The sequence below is a fragment of the Thermothielavioides terrestris genome, chromosome 3 (assembly GCF_000226115.1).
Source record: "Thermothielavioides terrestris NRRL 8126 chromosome 3, complete sequence".
NCBI lineage: Eukaryota > Fungi > Ascomycota > Sordariomycetes > Sordariales > Chaetomiaceae > Thermothielavioides > Thermothielavioides terrestris.
Window position 1 is genome coordinate 1,278,225 of NC_016459.1, and position 16,762 is coordinate 1,294,986.

General features: G+C 60.0%; 6 protein-coding genes across 6 annotated transcripts; 4 read left to right on the forward strand and 2 right to left on the reverse strand.

Annotated features, from left to right (window-relative positions):
* Window positions 1–10: 10 nt before the first annotated feature.
* On the forward strand, window positions 11–4,230 carry THITE_2155002 (uncharacterized protein). Its single transcript, XM_003653993.1, has 8 exons — window positions 11–561; window positions 693–830; window positions 898–979; window positions 1,063–1,250; window positions 1,344–1,510; window positions 2,059–2,327; window positions 2,390–3,449; window positions 3,529–4,230. Exons 1-8 carry the CDS (start codon window positions 372–374, stop codon window positions 4,081–4,083), a joined length of 2,649 nt encoding a protein of 882 aa, XP_003654041.1. The 5' UTR covers window positions 11–371; the 3' UTR covers window positions 4,084–4,230.
* Window positions 4,231–4,256: 26 nt separating this feature from the next.
* THITE_2116616 (uncharacterized protein) lies at window positions 4,257–5,902 on the reverse strand. Its single transcript, XM_003653994.1, has one exon. The coding sequence runs from the start codon at window positions 5,657–5,659 to the stop codon at window positions 4,430–4,432; it is 1,230 nt and encodes a 409-aa protein (XP_003654042.1). The 5' UTR covers window positions 5,660–5,902; the 3' UTR covers window positions 4,257–4,429.
* Window positions 5,903–6,032: 130 nt separating this feature from the next.
* Window positions 6,033–8,039, forward strand: THITE_2116621 (uncharacterized protein). Its single transcript, XM_003653995.1, has 9 exons — window positions 6,033–6,288; window positions 6,348–6,424; window positions 6,481–6,575; window positions 6,632–6,723; window positions 6,778–6,919; window positions 6,974–7,132; window positions 7,190–7,525; window positions 7,579–7,753; window positions 7,948–8,039. The coding sequence occupies exons 1-8, from the start codon at window positions 6,158–6,160 to the stop codon at window positions 7,675–7,677; spliced, it is 1,131 nt and encodes a 376-aa protein (XP_003654043.1). The 5' UTR covers window positions 6,033–6,157; the 3' UTR covers window positions 7,678–7,753; window positions 7,948–8,039.
* THITE_2052159 (uncharacterized protein) lies at window positions 8,011–9,344 on the forward strand (the record flags this gene model as incomplete). The annotated part of the gene is made up of 7 exons (XM_003653996.1): window positions 8,011–8,042; window positions 8,117–8,291; window positions 8,405–8,521; window positions 8,627–8,744; window positions 8,826–8,885; window positions 8,983–9,013; window positions 9,107–9,344. The coding sequence occupies 7 exons, from the start codon at window positions 8,011–8,013 to the stop codon at window positions 9,342–9,344; spliced, it is 771 nt and encodes a 256-aa protein (XP_003654044.1).
* A 61-nt stretch (window positions 9,345–9,405) lies between these two features.
* THITE_2116631 (ubiquitin carboxyl-terminal hydrolase-like protein) lies at window positions 9,406–11,886 on the reverse strand. Its single transcript, XM_003653997.1, has 7 exons — window positions 11,663–11,886; window positions 11,367–11,603; window positions 11,177–11,290; window positions 10,315–11,105; window positions 10,014–10,247; window positions 9,797–9,921; window positions 9,406–9,438 (listed from the first exon to the last, which is right to left on the reverse strand). The coding sequence occupies exons 1-6, from the start codon at window positions 11,745–11,747 to the stop codon at window positions 9,820–9,822; spliced, it is 1,563 nt and encodes a 520-aa protein (XP_003654045.1). The 5' UTR covers window positions 11,748–11,886; the 3' UTR covers window positions 9,406–9,438; window positions 9,797–9,819.
* Window positions 11,887–12,766: 880 nt separating this feature from the next.
* Window positions 12,767–14,201, forward strand: THITE_2116634 (uncharacterized protein). Its single transcript, XM_003653998.1, has one exon. It carries the CDS (start codon window positions 12,920–12,922, stop codon window positions 13,958–13,960), a length of 1,041 nt encoding a protein of 346 aa, XP_003654046.1. The 5' UTR covers window positions 12,767–12,919; the 3' UTR covers window positions 13,961–14,201.
* Window positions 14,202–16,762: the final 2,561 nt, after the last annotated feature.

Here is a 16,762-nt window from a genome sequence, read left to right on the forward strand (position 1 = left end):
TGCCCAGTATCGAAAACTTTGGTCTCGGGTCAATGTCTGTTCCTTGCTTTTAGACGAAATGACGACAAACGCACGACGGAATACACTAATGCAATGAGAAACACGACAACCCGGATTCACCTAACTTTCCCCATCATCTACCCGTGATCTCGCCGCGCTCGAATCTGCGAACCCTCCCTCTGCCATCCCCGGTTCGGCACGCCAGCGCAGCGCGTTCCTTCCCGCCTCCGCAAGACCGTGTCTCGTCTCTGCGGCCGCATCCCCGCCAGCTACACCCTCAGGCAGAGAGGACAAAGGGGCCGTGCCCGTAGCAGGAAGGCTTCTCGTCGGAGAGAGGTGGCCACGTCGCCCAAGCACGCTAGCGGCCCAGGATGCCGACCGTCAACACGCCGGGGCTCAGCCTCCAGCGGATCTACTCGTACGTCAACCGGCTGCCGCTGTTCACGCGGCTGGTCGTGGCGGCGATAGTCCTGTTCGAGGCCGCGGCGATCTTGCTCGGGAACTGGTGGGATGTGCGGGCGTGGGGCGCGCTGGCGCCGGATGAGTTGGGGTTTGGGTCGTGTAGGTCCCGTCCCGCCCCTGCCTTGCTTGGGGCGGCTGCCTTGGCCGTTTGTTTGTTCGCTGGGGGTTATTTTCGTCTCTGGCAACCTGAGAAGCTGACTGACTGACTTGGGATTCCTGGGCGCGCGCAGTATATCGGACGAATACCTACCCGCTCATACACACCGACATGTTCCATTTGATTGTCAATTTGGTGTCTGTCACTCCGATGCTGGACATGTTTGAGCGCGAGCATGGCACGCTTACGACGCTGGCGTTGTTTATCGGCCGTGAGTCTGCCAGCCTTCATGAAGCGGAGAGGAGCGGTTCTGCAGGGGGCTGACATGGCGGGACTAGCATTGTCGACCTTGCCGGCTCTCTTGTACGTCGGAGCCGAGAAGTATGTGTTGGGGTTGCATTCACCCGTCATGGGAGCTAGGTAAGTCGGCACAACGAGGAATTCGGCCTGCCTGCTCTGGGAAGAGGAGTAGCGAGTGAACTGACGGCCCACGCTGGCTGTAGCATCTGGGCCTTCCTGCTGGCTGCCATCGAGGCCGTCCGCATGCATCGGGTCCACCCCTACTTCGTCATCGCCGGGCAAAGCTTCCCAGTCTGGGCGACTCCGCTTGCGGCTCTGGTAGTCACGATGGTGTTGTGGCCCAAGACAAGTGCGCTGGGGCATCTGTGTGGGCTAGCAGTCGGGTATATCTGTATGCCTCTGCTACCTTTCCCCCTACCCCCCTGCCCCCCTGCCTTTTAGAAGGGACTGGGCCGATTACTGACAATCAGTCTTGCACACACAGGTGGACTGGGGCTCCTCAAGTACCTGGCACCGCCGGAAAAGGTGCTGCGTTGGATCGAGGGGAGGCTCAACCTTCTGGGCAGGCTGCCGCACTACGTGAGTGTGGACCAGAAGACGCACGGGCGGTTCGGCGTGTTACCCATGTCGAATCTGGGAGCAACACCGGTGGTTGCTCCCGGCTTGATGGGCAACAGCCAGCGATTGGGGCCTTGAGGGCGCCGGGCATGCGCCACGCTTCTCGAGCAGGGACGTTCTCCTTGTAGAAACATTGATGCATATCGTACTGCTATGATGATGGATTGCATGACGGATTTTCCTCTCTGTTCCTCTTCACATTTCACACGCCCAGACCTCAACTGTTGCCCAATTCGTCATTGACGGCAGAACAACCTTAAACCGGCGGGTACCGTAACGTTACCACTCGGCGGCTGGAAACGGTTAGCGCTCCCGCGTTTCATGCATTTCCCTGCACACCCCTGGCCTGTCCCGCTGCTCGCTTAACATCAGTGCGAGCAACAAGGCCCCTGATAATATCCGTCAGGTACGGAATACAGATTCACCTGTTATAAGCAGCGTTCTCCATCATCCGAGTAGCCGCCAGCCAGAACCACAGGCTGCACGACGGGGAGCTGTGCCAAGGTATCCGGCAGGCAATTAAAGATGCCGCGACTATTGTGTGAGTCTCTGCCCCTTTTCGATACCATGGCACCGGCAAGCTGATCAATGCTGCGACAGCCAGCGCGCTGCAGCTGCGGCGCGACCCGCGGATCCTGAAGCTGCCGCCGTACCTGTCGCTGCTCTGCATCGTCGTCGGCGTCGCCTGGCTCTTGCTCCTCCCGCTCGACCAGTACTCGCGGAGGACCTATATTTCGGAGAACGCCCTGCTGCCCGGCCAGGTGCACACGTACTTTAGCGGCAGCGACCAAAATGTGTTTCGGGCCTACAAACACGAGGTGAATGCGCTGGTGGGCAAGAGCAACGCCGAGTACGCGCGGACAACAGGAGAAAGGGAAATTGCGCTTTGGTTTCTCGGCTGACGAACGGCAGGATCAACGACAAGCTCGAACCCATCGTCAAGGGTCTTGGCCTCAAGACGGCCCGGCAAAACTTCACGTACCATGCCGCCGGACACACCTACGCGGGCGAGAACCTCTACGCGATCCTGCAGGCGCCGCGGGGCGACGCGACCGAGGCCATCGTGCTGGTGGCCGCCTGGGAGAACGTCAAGCACGAGATAAACCGCAACGGCGTCCCGCTCGCCCTGACCCTGCTGCGCTACTTCAAGCGCTGGTCGCTGTGGTCCAAGGACATCATCTTGGTGCTGACGCCGGACAGCATTGCCGGCCCGCAGGCCTGGGTTGATGCCTACCACGACGCCCACGATCCGTCCCGCGTTGCCAGCCTGCCGCTCAAAGCCGGCTTGCTGCAGGGCGCGATCGCCATCGACTACGCGCAGGAGAGCCGCTTCGACAGCGTCCACATCGTCTACGACGGCGTCAACGGCCAGCTGCCCAACCTGGATCTGATCAACTCGGTCGTGCACATCGCCGGCGGCCAGATGGGCATTGGCGTTGCGCTGCAGGAGATGTGGCGGCATGACAATGGATACTCGGACCGGCTGCGCACCATGCTGCGCGGCATGCTGAAGCAGGGGCTCGGCCTGCCCAGCGGGCCCCACAGCAGCTTCATCCCGTACCACGTCGACGCGGTGACACTGCAGCCATTTGGCGAGGGCTGGCAGGATGAGATGGCCATGGGCCGCGTCATCGAGGGCACTTTCCGGAGTCTCAACAACCTGCTGGAGCACCTGCACCAGAGCTTCTTCTTCTACCTGATCATGCACCGCGAGCGCTTCGTCAGCATCGGCACCTACCTGCCCAGCGCGATGCTGGTGGCCGCCAACTTCACCATCATGGCCATAGCTCTCTGGGTGAAAAGTGGCCAGGCGCCCGAGGCGGCGGCGTCGAAATCAAAGGCCGACACCACCACAACTCCCCCTCCCACTCCCACCGTGGAGCGCGACCTCTTCTTGCCGCTAGGCGTGGTCGCCCTGATCCAGTCGCTGTCCATCGTCCCGCTCTACCTCTTCAACCACGCCCCAGAAAGCGTAAGTCCACCTTAGCCGCGCGGCCCTTTCACCCACTTTCCCCCTTTCCCGGACTAACCACGCGGCGCCACACATCTAGATCCTCACCCCGCTCTTCATAGCCTTCACGCTCATCAACACCGCCCTGCCCTCCGTCCTCTCCCACCTCCTCACCCAAACCTACGCCCCGACCGCGCAGCAGTACCAGCTCGTCAAGTCCTTCTCCCTGCTCCTGCTCGGCATGTTCCTCTCCTCGCTCGCGACCCTCAACTTCTCGCTGGCCCTGCTCACCGGCCTGCTCGCGGCACCGCTGTCCTTCGCCGGGCCCTGCCGCAGCCGCCGCACCACCACCTGCCGCGCCGCCGCAGCCGTGCTGCTCCACGCCCTCGGCCCGCCCGCCGTGCTGCTCGCCGCCGCCGCCTACTCGCGCGCCGGCGTCGCCGCCGTGCTGCGCGAGGCCGCCGTCGGCTGGCACGTCTGCGGCACTTACTCGCCGCTGGTCGTGTGGTGCGTGTGGTGGCCTGCCTGGTTGGCGACGAGCGTGGTTGTGCTTGGGAAGGGGGAGGACGGCGACGGCGATGGGGAGGGGAAGGGGAATGGGAAGGGGAATGGGAAGGGGAATGGGAAGGGGAATGGGAAGGTCAAGACTACCTGAGGGAATAGAGAGGGATTTCACTTGGTTTGAATTTTTGCGGTTAAATAATGGAGCTCGGAGAGTTTACTTTGGCGTGCCTGGGTTTTCAAACGAGGGATGAGTACGCACGCAGGACAAAGCGAAGGGGGAATTGATACCCGTTACACTAATGGCTGCAGCATGCACAGCTGCTTATATTCCGTCGGGCTGAGCTGAGCTAGGGAGCTCGTTGATTTTTCATCATCCGTGGCAGACTCGCCAGGTCTATGATGCATATATCATACACAAGACACCCGCGTCCATGTGAATGCCTTGGCGTCTGAGAGATTCTGCCCCCGTTCCCTCCCCCCACTCCCCAGCACCGTCTTTACGCTGCCCACACGTCCTGCCCGACGCGCTCGATCCAGTTGCCGAGCTGGTCGACGCTGGAGTCCCACTCCTTTAGCCGCTGGCGCATGTTGTCGATCTGCTTCATGTCCAGCACCTTGGGCTGCACCCAGTCGATGTGGGCGACCTGGTCGACCTGGTCGATGGTGCCGCGCAGCAGGCCCAGGCTGAGCGCCTTCATGATCAGGTGCTCGATCTCGTCCATGCGCACCTTGGTCTCGGCGGCGATGGTGGCGAAGCTCATGGCGCGGTCGTGCGGCGGCCGCCGGAACACGGCCTCGGTCAGCGCCGCCAGGTAGATCTTCTCGTGCAGCTGGCGGCCGTGCCGCAGCAGCAGCGCGTTGGACTGGATCTTGTCCGCCAGCACCTCGTACGCCGCCAGGTCGCCGCGGTTGAAGGCGAAGAGCAGCTCCCGCAGCCACTTGTCGTCGTCGCGCTCCGAGAGCGCGTCCAGGATCGGGTGCAGCAGCAGCTCGCCGAAGTTGTAGATGCTGCTGCTGACCAGCGCCGCGATGGCCAGGTCGTAGGCCCGGTTGCGCCGCTCCGCCGGCGACAGCGATTTGATGTCGATGCAGGCGAGGTAGAGCAGCGCGTTGCGGTAGTACGAGCCGAAGTCAGCCTTGGCCTGGTAGTAGTCCGCGTTGGCGCCGTAGAAGGCCGCGTGCACGATGGTCTCGACCGAGTCGAAGCTATCGAGGATCTGTTCCGCCCGGTCCAGGTCTTTCCTCGCGCCGTCCAGGTCGTTGAGGTCGAGCTTCACGCGCGCCACGGCGATGGTCGCGAATACGAGGGCGTCCTGCGAGTCTTCGTTGTCCACCTTCTTGGCGACCGCCTCCATGAAGGAGAGCCGCTCTTGGTTGTCTGCCCACCCCACCGTCAGCACAGCACAGCACAGCACAACACAGCACAACACAGGGAGCGTCGGATGGCGACCACGCGTACCTCTACATTGTGTTGCCGCCTTCAGGGCGAGGTCGACGAGCTTGAGCTGGTTGATCTTGTCGGCGAACTTGAGCACGAAGACCTTGTAGAACTGTAAGCGCTGCGGGGCGCTGCCCGGGTGGTTGAAGAACTCGATCAGCTGGTTCGTGAGCTGGTGCCACAGCTTGCGCTCCCATAGCGTCTCGAACTCGAGCACGAGCGGCTGCAGCTCCTCGGGAGCGCTGTCCCGCTGCTCCGCGAGGAAGTCGGGGATGGTGTCGACGTTCATCTTGACGCCGACAGAGCCAGACTGTTTGGCAGGGATTGGGGCAGTCGAAGGAGGAATTTGTGTCGATCTGGATGTGAATTTCCTTGTTCGGGGTGTTCCGTTTGCGGTCGTCAGGGTATCTGGGGGCGAGATTTGGAGAGCCGGAAGTTGGAGAGTTGGTTGATGACTGGGAGTTGGTGATGGAAGCAGGAGCCCACAAGCCTGCCCAGCTCTCCCACTTGACGCGGCAGGGCAGCCTGCTGGTCGTGGTACGTACCTACCTTACCGTACCTTTGCTGAGGGCCTGTGCAAGCCGCTTGCCTTGTGGAATCCCTCCTCTCTGATTGGCCACGTTCCAGTGGTTCTTGGCTTGGACTAGCAGGGTGGGCCGGGAGCTCTGAGCCGGCGGGCAGCGTCTCGATTGCTTGGTCGCATTGAATTGAACGCAGCTCAACTTCAATTGACTGCGACGCAGCCCGTCTTGGGACATCCCACATCCCACAACCACCACCAGCCACCATGGCCTCCCTGCCGACCGCCGTGCGGTCCACGGCGCCCAAGATCGCGAGAAGCGCACTGCAGCGCCGGGCCATTTCCGACGTGCACATCACGCGCACCGGCAAGCCGCTTGTGCGCACCCAGGGCGGCCGGTTCGTTGCTCCACTCCCTCTCGCCATCCAAAATGCGTCTGACCGAGTGTTCTCCCCAGTTCCTCCCTCGGCGAGCACACAGCTACCGTCTTCGGTGCCACCGGCCAGCTGGGCCGCTACATCGTCAACCGGCTAGGTGCGACCGTCCGCTCCGGACAGTCTCGACACTCGAACTGACCAGCCATTGCGCAGCGAGGCAAGGATGCACCGTCATCGTGCCGTACCGCGAGGAGATGGCCAAGCGTCATCTCAAGTTGACCGGCGATCTGGGCCGCGTTGTGTTCACCGTGAGGCCCTCGGGACGACGTATGTGGGGGGGAACGAGTTGCTGAGCGGAAGTTAGGAATTCGACCTGCGCAACACCCAGTCGATCGAGGAGAGCGTCAGGCACTCCGACGTCGTCTACAATCTGATCGGCCGCAACTATCCCACCAAGTGAGCCGGGGACGTCGCTTCATCTCGAGTGGGAGGAGGGGCTGACGGATTCAGGAACTTCTCGCTCGAAGATGTGCACATCGAGGGCGCTGAGCGGATTGCGGAGGCGGTTGCCAAGTACGACGTTGACCGGTTCATCCACGTTTCGTCGTACAACGCAAATCCGGATTCGACTTCCGAGTTCTTTGCCACCAAGGTAATGGTCCACCAGTCCAGAATGAATCATGGAGCCTGCTGACGCGGATTGCAGGGCTATGCCGAGCGCGTGGTGCGGGAGATCTTCCCCGAGACCACCATTGTCAGGCCGGCCCCGATGTTTGGATTCGAAGATAAACTGCTGCTCAAGCTCGCCAGCGTCACGAACCTGTTCACGGCGAACAACATGCAGGAGCGGTACTGGCCAGTGCACGTACGTGACAGACCGACCAGGACGGGCGGGATGGCTAGGCTCTAACGCGGCTTGCAGGTCATCGATGTTGGCGAGGCGCTGGAAAAGATGCTGTTTGACGACAACACGGCGTCGCAGACCTTCGAGCTGTACGGCCCACGCAACTACTCGACGGCCGAGATCGCCGAGCTGGTTGACCGGGAAATCTACAAGAAGCGGAGGCACATCAACGTGCCCAAGGCGATCCTGAAGCCGACAGCTGGCCTCCTCAACCGCGTCCTCTGGTGGGACATCATGTCCGCCGACGAGGTAGAGCGCGAGTTCATCGACCAGGTCATTGACCCGTCGGCCAAGACGTTCAAGGATCTGGGCATGGAGCCCAGCGACATTAGCAAGTGGACTTATCATTACCTGGTAAGCGCTCGTGCTACCCCTCCCTGTTGGAGCGTTGCTGATGCCCGTGATAGAAAGGATTCCGGTCTTCGACATTCTACGACCTGCCGCCTGCGACCGAGAAGGAAATGCGGGAGGAGAAGAAATACATTCACGTGCTGGACGACCAGTAAGCGGCCATTCAAAGCGATGGCTTGGACATTCGCCGTTGGGGAAGCAGACTGGACACCGTAGAGTGTACATACCGATGTAACTAGACGCTATTTCCTTGAATTAACCTCTGAGAACACTTAGGGGTCTTGCGGGGCAGTAAACCACTGTGTACTGTGTGGACGGCTCTCGATGCTGAGCTCTGATGTTTTGCAGCCATTTTGCTGCAATCCAGCCCGTCTCACAGCCCCATAATCCACTCCAAAATTTTGGCCCCTCACTCACACAAGCAGCGACCTCATTCATCAGATCACATCAAACCATTCCCGTCCATCAATCTCAAATCTCTATTCAAAATGACCAACCATGAGAGTGACGATGAAGAGCTGTTCGTCTCAGCCTCTGCTCTTCTCACTTCCTCGAAATCATGATACTGACCGGCCTTGTCATGTATGTCCATAGGACGCTCTCGGCGTCAACCCTCGACGCCCTGAAAGCGTTCTACGCCGAGCGCGACGCCCGCGCCGAGCAGTTCGCCAAGCTCCAGGCCGAAGCCGAGGAGCGGCATGCGGCCGGTCAGACGAAGCCGCTGTCCATGGACGTGTTTACCGAAGACTGGAACAAGAGTCAGTTTTGGGTGCGTCTCACGGTTCGGGACAAGAACCTTGGAACGTTGGAGCGAGAGAGCCGTTCGTGTTCTGCAGTGGACGCTGACTGGACTGCTGTGGTTGTGGGCTACCACCTGTGTAGTATGCGGAAGAGACGGCCTCGCTGCTGGCACGGCAGCTGCTTGATGGGGCTACGGCAGAGACGACGATCGCCGCTGTCTCGGCGCCCAGTGTGTTTGTGGCGATGAAGAACATCTTGGTGAGTTGACTGACCCCTATTCTCCCCAAGTCGTCGAGACATTCTCCCAGCTTGGGGAAGCAGGTGGTAGAAGTGGCAGGTCACTGACGAGATGCTACCATGCAGAACGCCGCGCCTTCAGATGAGCCTAAACCAAAACTCGTGCTGCTCGAGCACGACAACCGCTTCGCCATCTTCTCCGAGTTTGTCTTCTACGACTACGCCCAGCCGCTGAAACTGCCCAGTCCGTCATTTCCCTAATTGCTCTCATCTTCTTTAATATGGACAAGCTAATTGACACCGCCTAATGAAGGCCACCTGAAAGGCACCTGCGACCGCATTATCTGTGATCCGCCGTTCCTCAACGAAGACTGCCAGACTAAAGGTATGCTGCACCAGCCCAACTTCCCCCCTTGTACTCCTTACACAACGGAGAAAACACAACTAACAACCCAACCCCGCCTCCCCCTTTCCCCTATCAGCGGCCCTCACAGTCCGCTGGCTCGCCAAGCCGTCACCACCATCCCCCTCGCAACTACAACCACAACCACAGCCACAACCACAACCCGCACCATCCAGCTCCTCCTCCTCCCACTCCTCCTCCAGCGACGATGCCGCCCCCCACCAGCAGCAACACCAGCAGCAGCAGCAGCCCCAACCAACGACAAAACTGATCGTCTGCACGGGCGAGCGGATGGAGCCCCTCGTGACGCGGCTGTACCGCGCGCTGGGCCTGCGCACGACCGACTACGAGCCGCGGCACGCGGGCGGGCTGAGCAACGAGTTCTACTGCTACGCCAACTTCGCGGCGGCGGACGGCTGTTGGGGGTGGCGGGTGCGGTGAGGTAGAGGAATCTCAAGGGGGGGGGATGTATTAAATTTAACCCCGACGGAGAAAGGGGAGGTGGTGGAAGGGGGTAAGCTGTTTTGGTAGGTACCTAGGTAGGTGGGTAGTTAGAACAAACGAGGGTCCCGGGGAAAAAGGCGATGTAAATACATGTTTTGGGGATGGAAAGGATGCGCAACGGAGCATCGCATGGGGTGGGTGGGGTGGTAGACGCGAAACAAGCAGAGATGTCTGTCTGCTGATGCCTGTGCGAGACGCCCGCAGACTGACACCACTCTCCGCGCTCGAAAGGAGAACAGCGAAACGACACAACGCATGCATGATTCCGTTTCCCTTGAGAATGGCATTTCCCCCAATCCCCATCCAGACCGGCCCGGTCTATGTAAACATATTAACGAAGAACCCCCCAGACTCCCTTGCAAAACGAAACTATTCAACCTCTCTCTTACCCTTCCGCAATAAACCCGCCCGCTTACGACAACGATCGAACAATGTAGAACAGAAGATATGCCTGCGAGTTGAGCACGTCCGACTTCTGCGCCAACTCCACCTTGTGGTCGTTGAACGCAAACCACTAACGGCTCCCCCCTTCTCGTCAGTACGTGTGTCTCTGGCTCTCAGCAGCAAGAAACAAAAATTGCTGGAAGAGAAAGAAAAAAGACTGACCTGATCGCCGACTCGGCAATACGACAGGTAATGGCCGGTGTCGATTTCCCCTACATGCACGACCACGCTGAGGAGGTCGTACGTGCACGAGCGCGCCAGCTCGTAGTTCTCCTTGGACTCGGGCGCGCTGCGAGCCCGGTTCGTGTACGGGAGCATGTTGAGCTGAAGCGGGAACTGCACCGGCGTGTCGATCTTTGCGGCACGCTCGTTGCGGCCTTGCTTGAACTCGAACCTCTGCGGCGGCCCGGTTAGCACGGTATTTCACGTTTGCGGTGGGTAGGGGACGAGGGATGAGCCCTACCTTGAGCTGGATGGCGAGCACGTTCGGCAACCGCTTGATGGACGTCTGCCGCCGCGCCTGCTGCATCGAGTTGCAGTTGTTGCAGCGGTACTCGCACTTGTCCGACTTGACGTACTCCTCGTCGAGACACTCCTGCAACGTCAACACGCCGCCGTTTGGTCTTGACGGGGCCTTTTTGCTCTTCTTCTGCGAGAGGTTCTCCAGCGGCAGGCTGAGGTCCAAGAAGCTCTGCACCTGATTCGTCACGCCGCCGCAGTTCTGACACGTGGTGGTGCTCTGGAGCTTGCCGTAGTACGTCTGGTGGATGATGCAGTTGCAGCTGTGCTCGCTGCCGGTCTCGGGCTTCTTGCCGTCGCCGTTGCGCTCGTGCAGCTCCTCGGCCAGGAACTGGAAGAACTCGTGTGCATCCTGCTCCTTGGTTGTGACCAGGTTCTCGAACGCCTTCTTCTCGCTGATCCAAAACCCGGAGAGAATGTTGGCGGCCGTATACCCGTTGGTGTTCTCCAACGCGTAGAAGTCTTGGAACATGTCGTCCATGGCGCAGCTCAGGCAATGCGGCGTGTCGCAGTTGCTGCTCTGGTGGCCGTCACTCAGGTAAAAGTTTCGTAGGATCGGGTTGTGGATGAAGCTCTGGAGGACGACGTTCTGGTAGCAGGTGGCCCCAGCATTGTAGATGCCCCGCAGGCCGTTGGCCTTGCAGGATGCTGCTGTTGTGTTCGCCGAGATGTAAGTCGGATTGTCCCTGACGGGATCGGCTGCCTCGAAGAGTTCTTCGTGTTTTCGCTTCCGGGCTAAGGAGGACGAGGATAGGGGTTAACGCGTGTGCATGACGCCGCGAACAAGGACCTAAGAAGGAACATACTCGTGGAGAATGTGCCCGTTCCCATCTTCCTTATCCTGAGGTCCTCAAAGGTAGGGTCCCAGACGATATCATCGCACATCTGGCAGTAAAGAGCACCGCTCCTCGACTCGACGTCTATGCCCAGGTCAGTAAGCCGTTGATACCCGGCCACCCAGGACCAGCCCACCAAGCGCCGGGGACGTGTACATACAAAATCTGTGCGACTTTTTATTGCCATGCTTTATGCGATCGTCTTCGGTCAATGTCGAGGGACATTGCAGGCAGAGGTATGTAGGGGTGAGCGAGGTGACAATCTGGCCATCGGTCGCCTTGGCCGTCTGGGAGATGAGCGGCGTTGTGTCGAAGATGGTACGGAGTATTGTTTTGTAGTGTTGGATCGAGGTGTTCGTGGTCGCTTGGTCTTGGTTGAAGAGCCTCTGCAGGTGTTCTGTGGTTGTCAGCGACAAGGCGCGACAAGATTCCGGGACGGACACCGGTCTAACTTACCACAGCCGTACATAGGCTGGCCTGGCTGGGGCGACTTGACTTTGTAGTTCTTCGGCGACGCCGGAGTGGCAGGCCGCGCAGACATCGTGGAGACCCTCGTGCCAGGTCAACGGGGTATCAAGGAGTAGGGGTATCAAGGAGTAATTGACGGCGAGCTGTGCCGCGGTTCTGGAGGTCTTGCCGGGACTGCCAGCGTTCCGGGTTCCCGCACCTGCGCCCAACGGTCGAAGCTCGGGAAATCACACAACGGTGCCGTTCTCTCGTGAATAATGGTATAGCACGCAAAAAGACAGTCGTTGTCTGCCCTAAGCGGGTCGGTGATGGGACAGTCGGTTCGCTCGAAGGGCGCTCTTAAACGTGTCGGATGATTCTGGGGATGCGCCAAGTTAAGGGACAGGGACGAAGGCAAGGCACGCCCAATTGTTTGATCGTGGCAGCAAACAGTTTGCGGCTTTCTTCACGTGGTCAGAATAGAACAATGCATTCATTGGGGCATATGGCACAATACTTATTCAATCGGTTTGGCAAGCAAGTCGGAAGCTATTGTTGCGCGCAATCATGCCTTCTCGCATCGGCCGAGCGGTGTCCAGCAGCGCCGGCCCTGAAGCGAGACCCGTTCACTACGGCTACGGCTGGAAATTGCTTATCGGGTCGTTCCTGCAAGGCTTATCGATAGTGGTGGAGCGCTCAGCTCCAGGCGCCAAAAGGGTAGCGTGGCACGGGACAAGGGAACTCGCGTCCGCTGACTGCCCACCGCATCGACATCAGCCTCGGCATCAGCCTCGGCATTACGTGAAGCTAGCTGAGCGAACGAACCAAGCAGCTAGCCTGCCGTCTGTCCTGTCCCACCATGGCACCTGCAGTTTTGGTGCCGCTTATCTGTGCGATGGTTTCGCCAATTCGCATTTCACATGGATCTCTCACAGAGCACAGAATTACCTAGGTAGCTAGGTAATGACCTACAACGACCACAGTTCCGATCGGAGGAGGCTGTCAAGTACAGCTGACTCGAGTTCATTGCTGTGTTCAAGCCTCAATCGGAAGCTTTGAATGATCTATTAAACCTGCCGTCCTGCGGTGCCTTATTCATTGCCTGCGCATCCGACACACGCCGCCCGGCTGCCTGCCGAAAGCTCAGCTCGGCAACCCACCACTGCCGGACCGAACCTACCCCGCAGCGGTCCGGACACAGGTCCCGCCATCCACCAGTGGGCGGGGTGGGGGACGCGTATCAAAAGCACAGCGCCGTACTCGCCGATGCGCCTCGCGGCTGGCTTGCTGCCGCAGCCTCTTCTCAGACCAACCACATCCGGACTCAATATGGCCACCCAACTTCCCCCGCTCCCGGAAGTCGAGCGCCTCGCCGTCGGGTGCATCCGCATCCTGGGCGGCAACCCCGGCAAATTCACGCTGCAGGGCACCAACACCTACCTGCTCGGCACGGGGCCGCGCCGCCTGCTGATCGACACGGGCGAGGGCAAGCCGTCCTGGATCGCCGCGCTCAAGCGCGTGCTGGCGGAGGAGCGCGCCTCGATCGACAGCGCCATCCTCACGCACTGGCACCGCGACCACACCGGCGGCGTGCCGGACCTCCTGCAGGCGTGGCCGGGCGTCCCGGTCTTCAAGCGCCACCCGGAGCCCGGCCAGCGCGACATCGCCGACGGGCAGACCTTCGCCGTGGAGGGCGCGTGCGTGCGCGCGGTGCACACGCCGGGCCACACGGCCGACCACGTGGTCCTGCTGTGGGAGCGGCAGGCGGATGATGGCGATGATGGTCCGGACGGGGCAGAGTCCGACGTCCTGTTCACGGGCGACAGCGTGCTGGGCCACGGCACGGCCGTGTTCGAGGACCTCGCCGAGTACCTGGCCAGCCTGGAGAGGATGCGCCGGCTGTTCCGCCGCGGCGGGGGCCGGGCGTTCCCCGGCCACGGGGCCGTTGTCGCGGACGGGCCGGGCAAGATCGCCGAGTATATCCAGCACCGCGCGCAGCGCGAGGAGCAGGTCCTGCAGACGCTCCGCGGGGCGAGGCCTGGCGAGAGCGAGGCAGAAAATGGAGGTCCTGGTGGGGCTGTGAAGGACGGTAGCGGGAATGCGAATGGGGCCTGGACCGTGATGGAGCTCGTCAGGTCCATCTACCGGGATGTGCCGGAGAGTTTGCATCCCGCGGCTGCGGGTGGGGTTGTGCAGATTTTGCAGAAGCTACGGAAGGAAGGGAAGGTATTGGCCGTGGCCGATGGTGATGGCGAGAGATGGAGACTTGCAGGTTCGGGCTCCGGCTTGGGCCGACCTGCTCTGTGAAAATCTAGGCCCGCGGCCAGGGCTGTTCCCTACCTTTCGAAAAGTGCGGCTGTACCTTGCAGTTTTACACTTATTCTGCGCAGAAATGGTCGGGGCGGCTGTTCCGGCATTTTGGAATGTCGACGGCAGTGGCTTGGTGCCGCCGTTCAGCCCTACGGCAATCAGCCTCGGACGCAAGCGGTGCCGTGACGTCAGATCCGAGAGGCGGATCTCGATTTGCATCTCGCAGCAACCAGCTTGCGGCGAGATAGACCAGAGATATCCAAGCTTCTGGTGTCGTGTTTGGCTACCCGCTGCGTTGTGAACCAGCGGGAGGGTGTGCCACATCGTCATGGCAGAGTCTGGTTGGGCAAGCCCACGCCGACGAGCCTCTCCGCCTCGCGGCTTGTGTTGATCGGAACCTTCGGAAGCACAGTATGGGAATGTGTGGGCCCGTGTAAGTGGTTGTCGGGAATATCGGGCCCACCCCCACCCCATCGCAGATGATTCTTTTCCCCTGCCTTCTTTTACAAATCCTTTTCTTCTTGTTGCCCGGGGTCGCGAAGCGCAAGATGGGCTTGCTTGAAGGAACCCGCTTACCCTACTGTGGAATATCTCCTTGGAAGAGGATTCGAAGCACTGGCAAGGCGGGCGAAGGTGGCCTGCTCAAGCGCCTCGGGTGCTAGGCAGCATAACTGTGTGCATCAGAGCTGGCATATTAGTACACTAATTCCCGTGGGATCGACCCGAACCTGTACGGAGTCGTGTACACTATACACTAGTGTGCGTACACTACTGTGGTACATGATTGCGGCACCACAAGTTGCCGAGGCCACCTGTGAAGGCGGGAAGAGACCACATGGATCGGCAGGGCTCAGGTGGGAAACATCGTCAGAGTGGGGTTGTGTGTTTGATTGATCGTCGGACGCGCCCGGTGGGGGGTGGCACGGGCCTCCCACCCTGTGAATGTGAAATCTCGTCCGTTTGAGGCGGGGGTCGGGAGCGCGCAAGGCTCCGGGCGTTTACGCAGTTGTGTCATGTAAGTGCCATAATCTGACGAGCTGCTGTCATGAGCGTTCGCGGCCCGGTTGTGTCGTCGGGTTACACGTGGGTGCCCTGCATAACCCAGGTACACAAACTGAGTCGCCGTTCAGCGTGCCCAGGGAGCCTTGGGTCGCGTCGGTTGGGCAGGCCCAGGTAACTGCACTACACTACTGTACTGTCGGGTACCACAGTACACTACGGATAGATTTCGATCCCCAGTCCGCTGGTGTATGAAGGTAGTGTGCATACTCTACCCCAGTATGTTTGTGCATGCATTGTTCGCAGGCACACTCGGTAGCGTAGTACCAAGAGTTCGGGCAAGTGCCTCGCGCTCAATCGCAACTCCGAGTCCGTTGACCGCCGCCAAGATTGACGAGACATCGAACCGTGCACATCCGTCTTGACCCAAAGAGAGGCTAGCGGAAACGGCTGCTGCAGGAATCGTGTGCCGAGACTCGGTACTGCGCAGTAGGGTAGCATCGGGTCTCAGGGCAGGCCTAAGCTTTGCATTGTCGGTGGTCAGTTTGAAAGACGGGAGGGATTCAAGGAACTTCTCCGTGTTTCCACCCTCCTGGCAACCTGGAAATATCCCCTCATCCAGCAGTATTTTATCCGTTGAAGTAGGAAAAATCTGATCAGGCAATGTGGATGAGAAATTCACGATATGTTTCCGGTTCGACACCGTAGCGCTCCACTGGCGCCGTTAACTCCGGCCCCACTTGGTGACTAAAAGCCAAACGCCGGCGGCGCGGCAGATCCAGCCACCCATATCGGCGAATGGCATTTCGATCCGAGCTTACAGGATTGACCTGGAGAGGTGCAGTTGCTCTTTGTATACTGTCCGAATTACACAAGTGTTCACGACACGTTTGGTAAAGCTGTGTCCGCCATCAATCAACTGCGCAGTTGGAGGAGTTCGGAAGGTTGGGAGAGATCCTCACATCGTACTTCGTAGTAGGTTAATCCGTCTCTCGCACACCGCCGGGGGATACCTAGGTGCCTAAGGTGCACATGCGTGTACGGTCCGTACTTGGATGGCCGGTGTCGTTCGAGGCTGACTCAGCTCGTGCGATCCCATGCGCTTCTCATTGGTCCTGGGCCAAGCTGTCGGAGCATGTGGATGTGCGGTGCCGAAGTGGGAAAGCTGCTTCACAGGCAGCAAAAGGGACGCCAGATGGCAGCTGATGGGAGGAATGACGGAATGGGTCGCGCGCATCAGAGCTTTCCCGCGCCCCACACAGTTCGCGACACACTGTAAACTCCGTTTCCCACCTGACGCCTTCGACCGCCGTCGAAAAGCTTCGGATGCGCCGGGAGCACATCGTTGCAGACAGTGAGGCCATCGCCGGAAGGGTATTCCGCACTGGAACAGGGCCTGCGGGTGGTATGACTCCTTGCCCGAAATTACCAATCACTGTACGCAACAGGAAAGCGAGGTGCTCGGCGTTGACCATGGCCGAGTTTAAAGCTTTGCGCGCCCGGCTCTTGGTCCGTCGCTGCGCCCTTCCGGAAAGGAAAGAAGCCCTTGATACAGAACACCTGAACGTGAATGCTTGCTTGCCCTTGTCCCCGCCGAGCGGCCTGCACAAAACTCTCCTTCGTCCGAACCGCGCCAGATCCATCTCAACCCTCAGGCCTCGGACGACATCCTACACACACAAGGCCCGGCAAGCGCGCGTTTCCGATGCTCGGCAGTCACTAACACCTGCCGACTCCGGATTTGACTTTGACAACGCACACTACCGAACCGTTATTAGACGGCGGGTCCTCCCCGTCGCG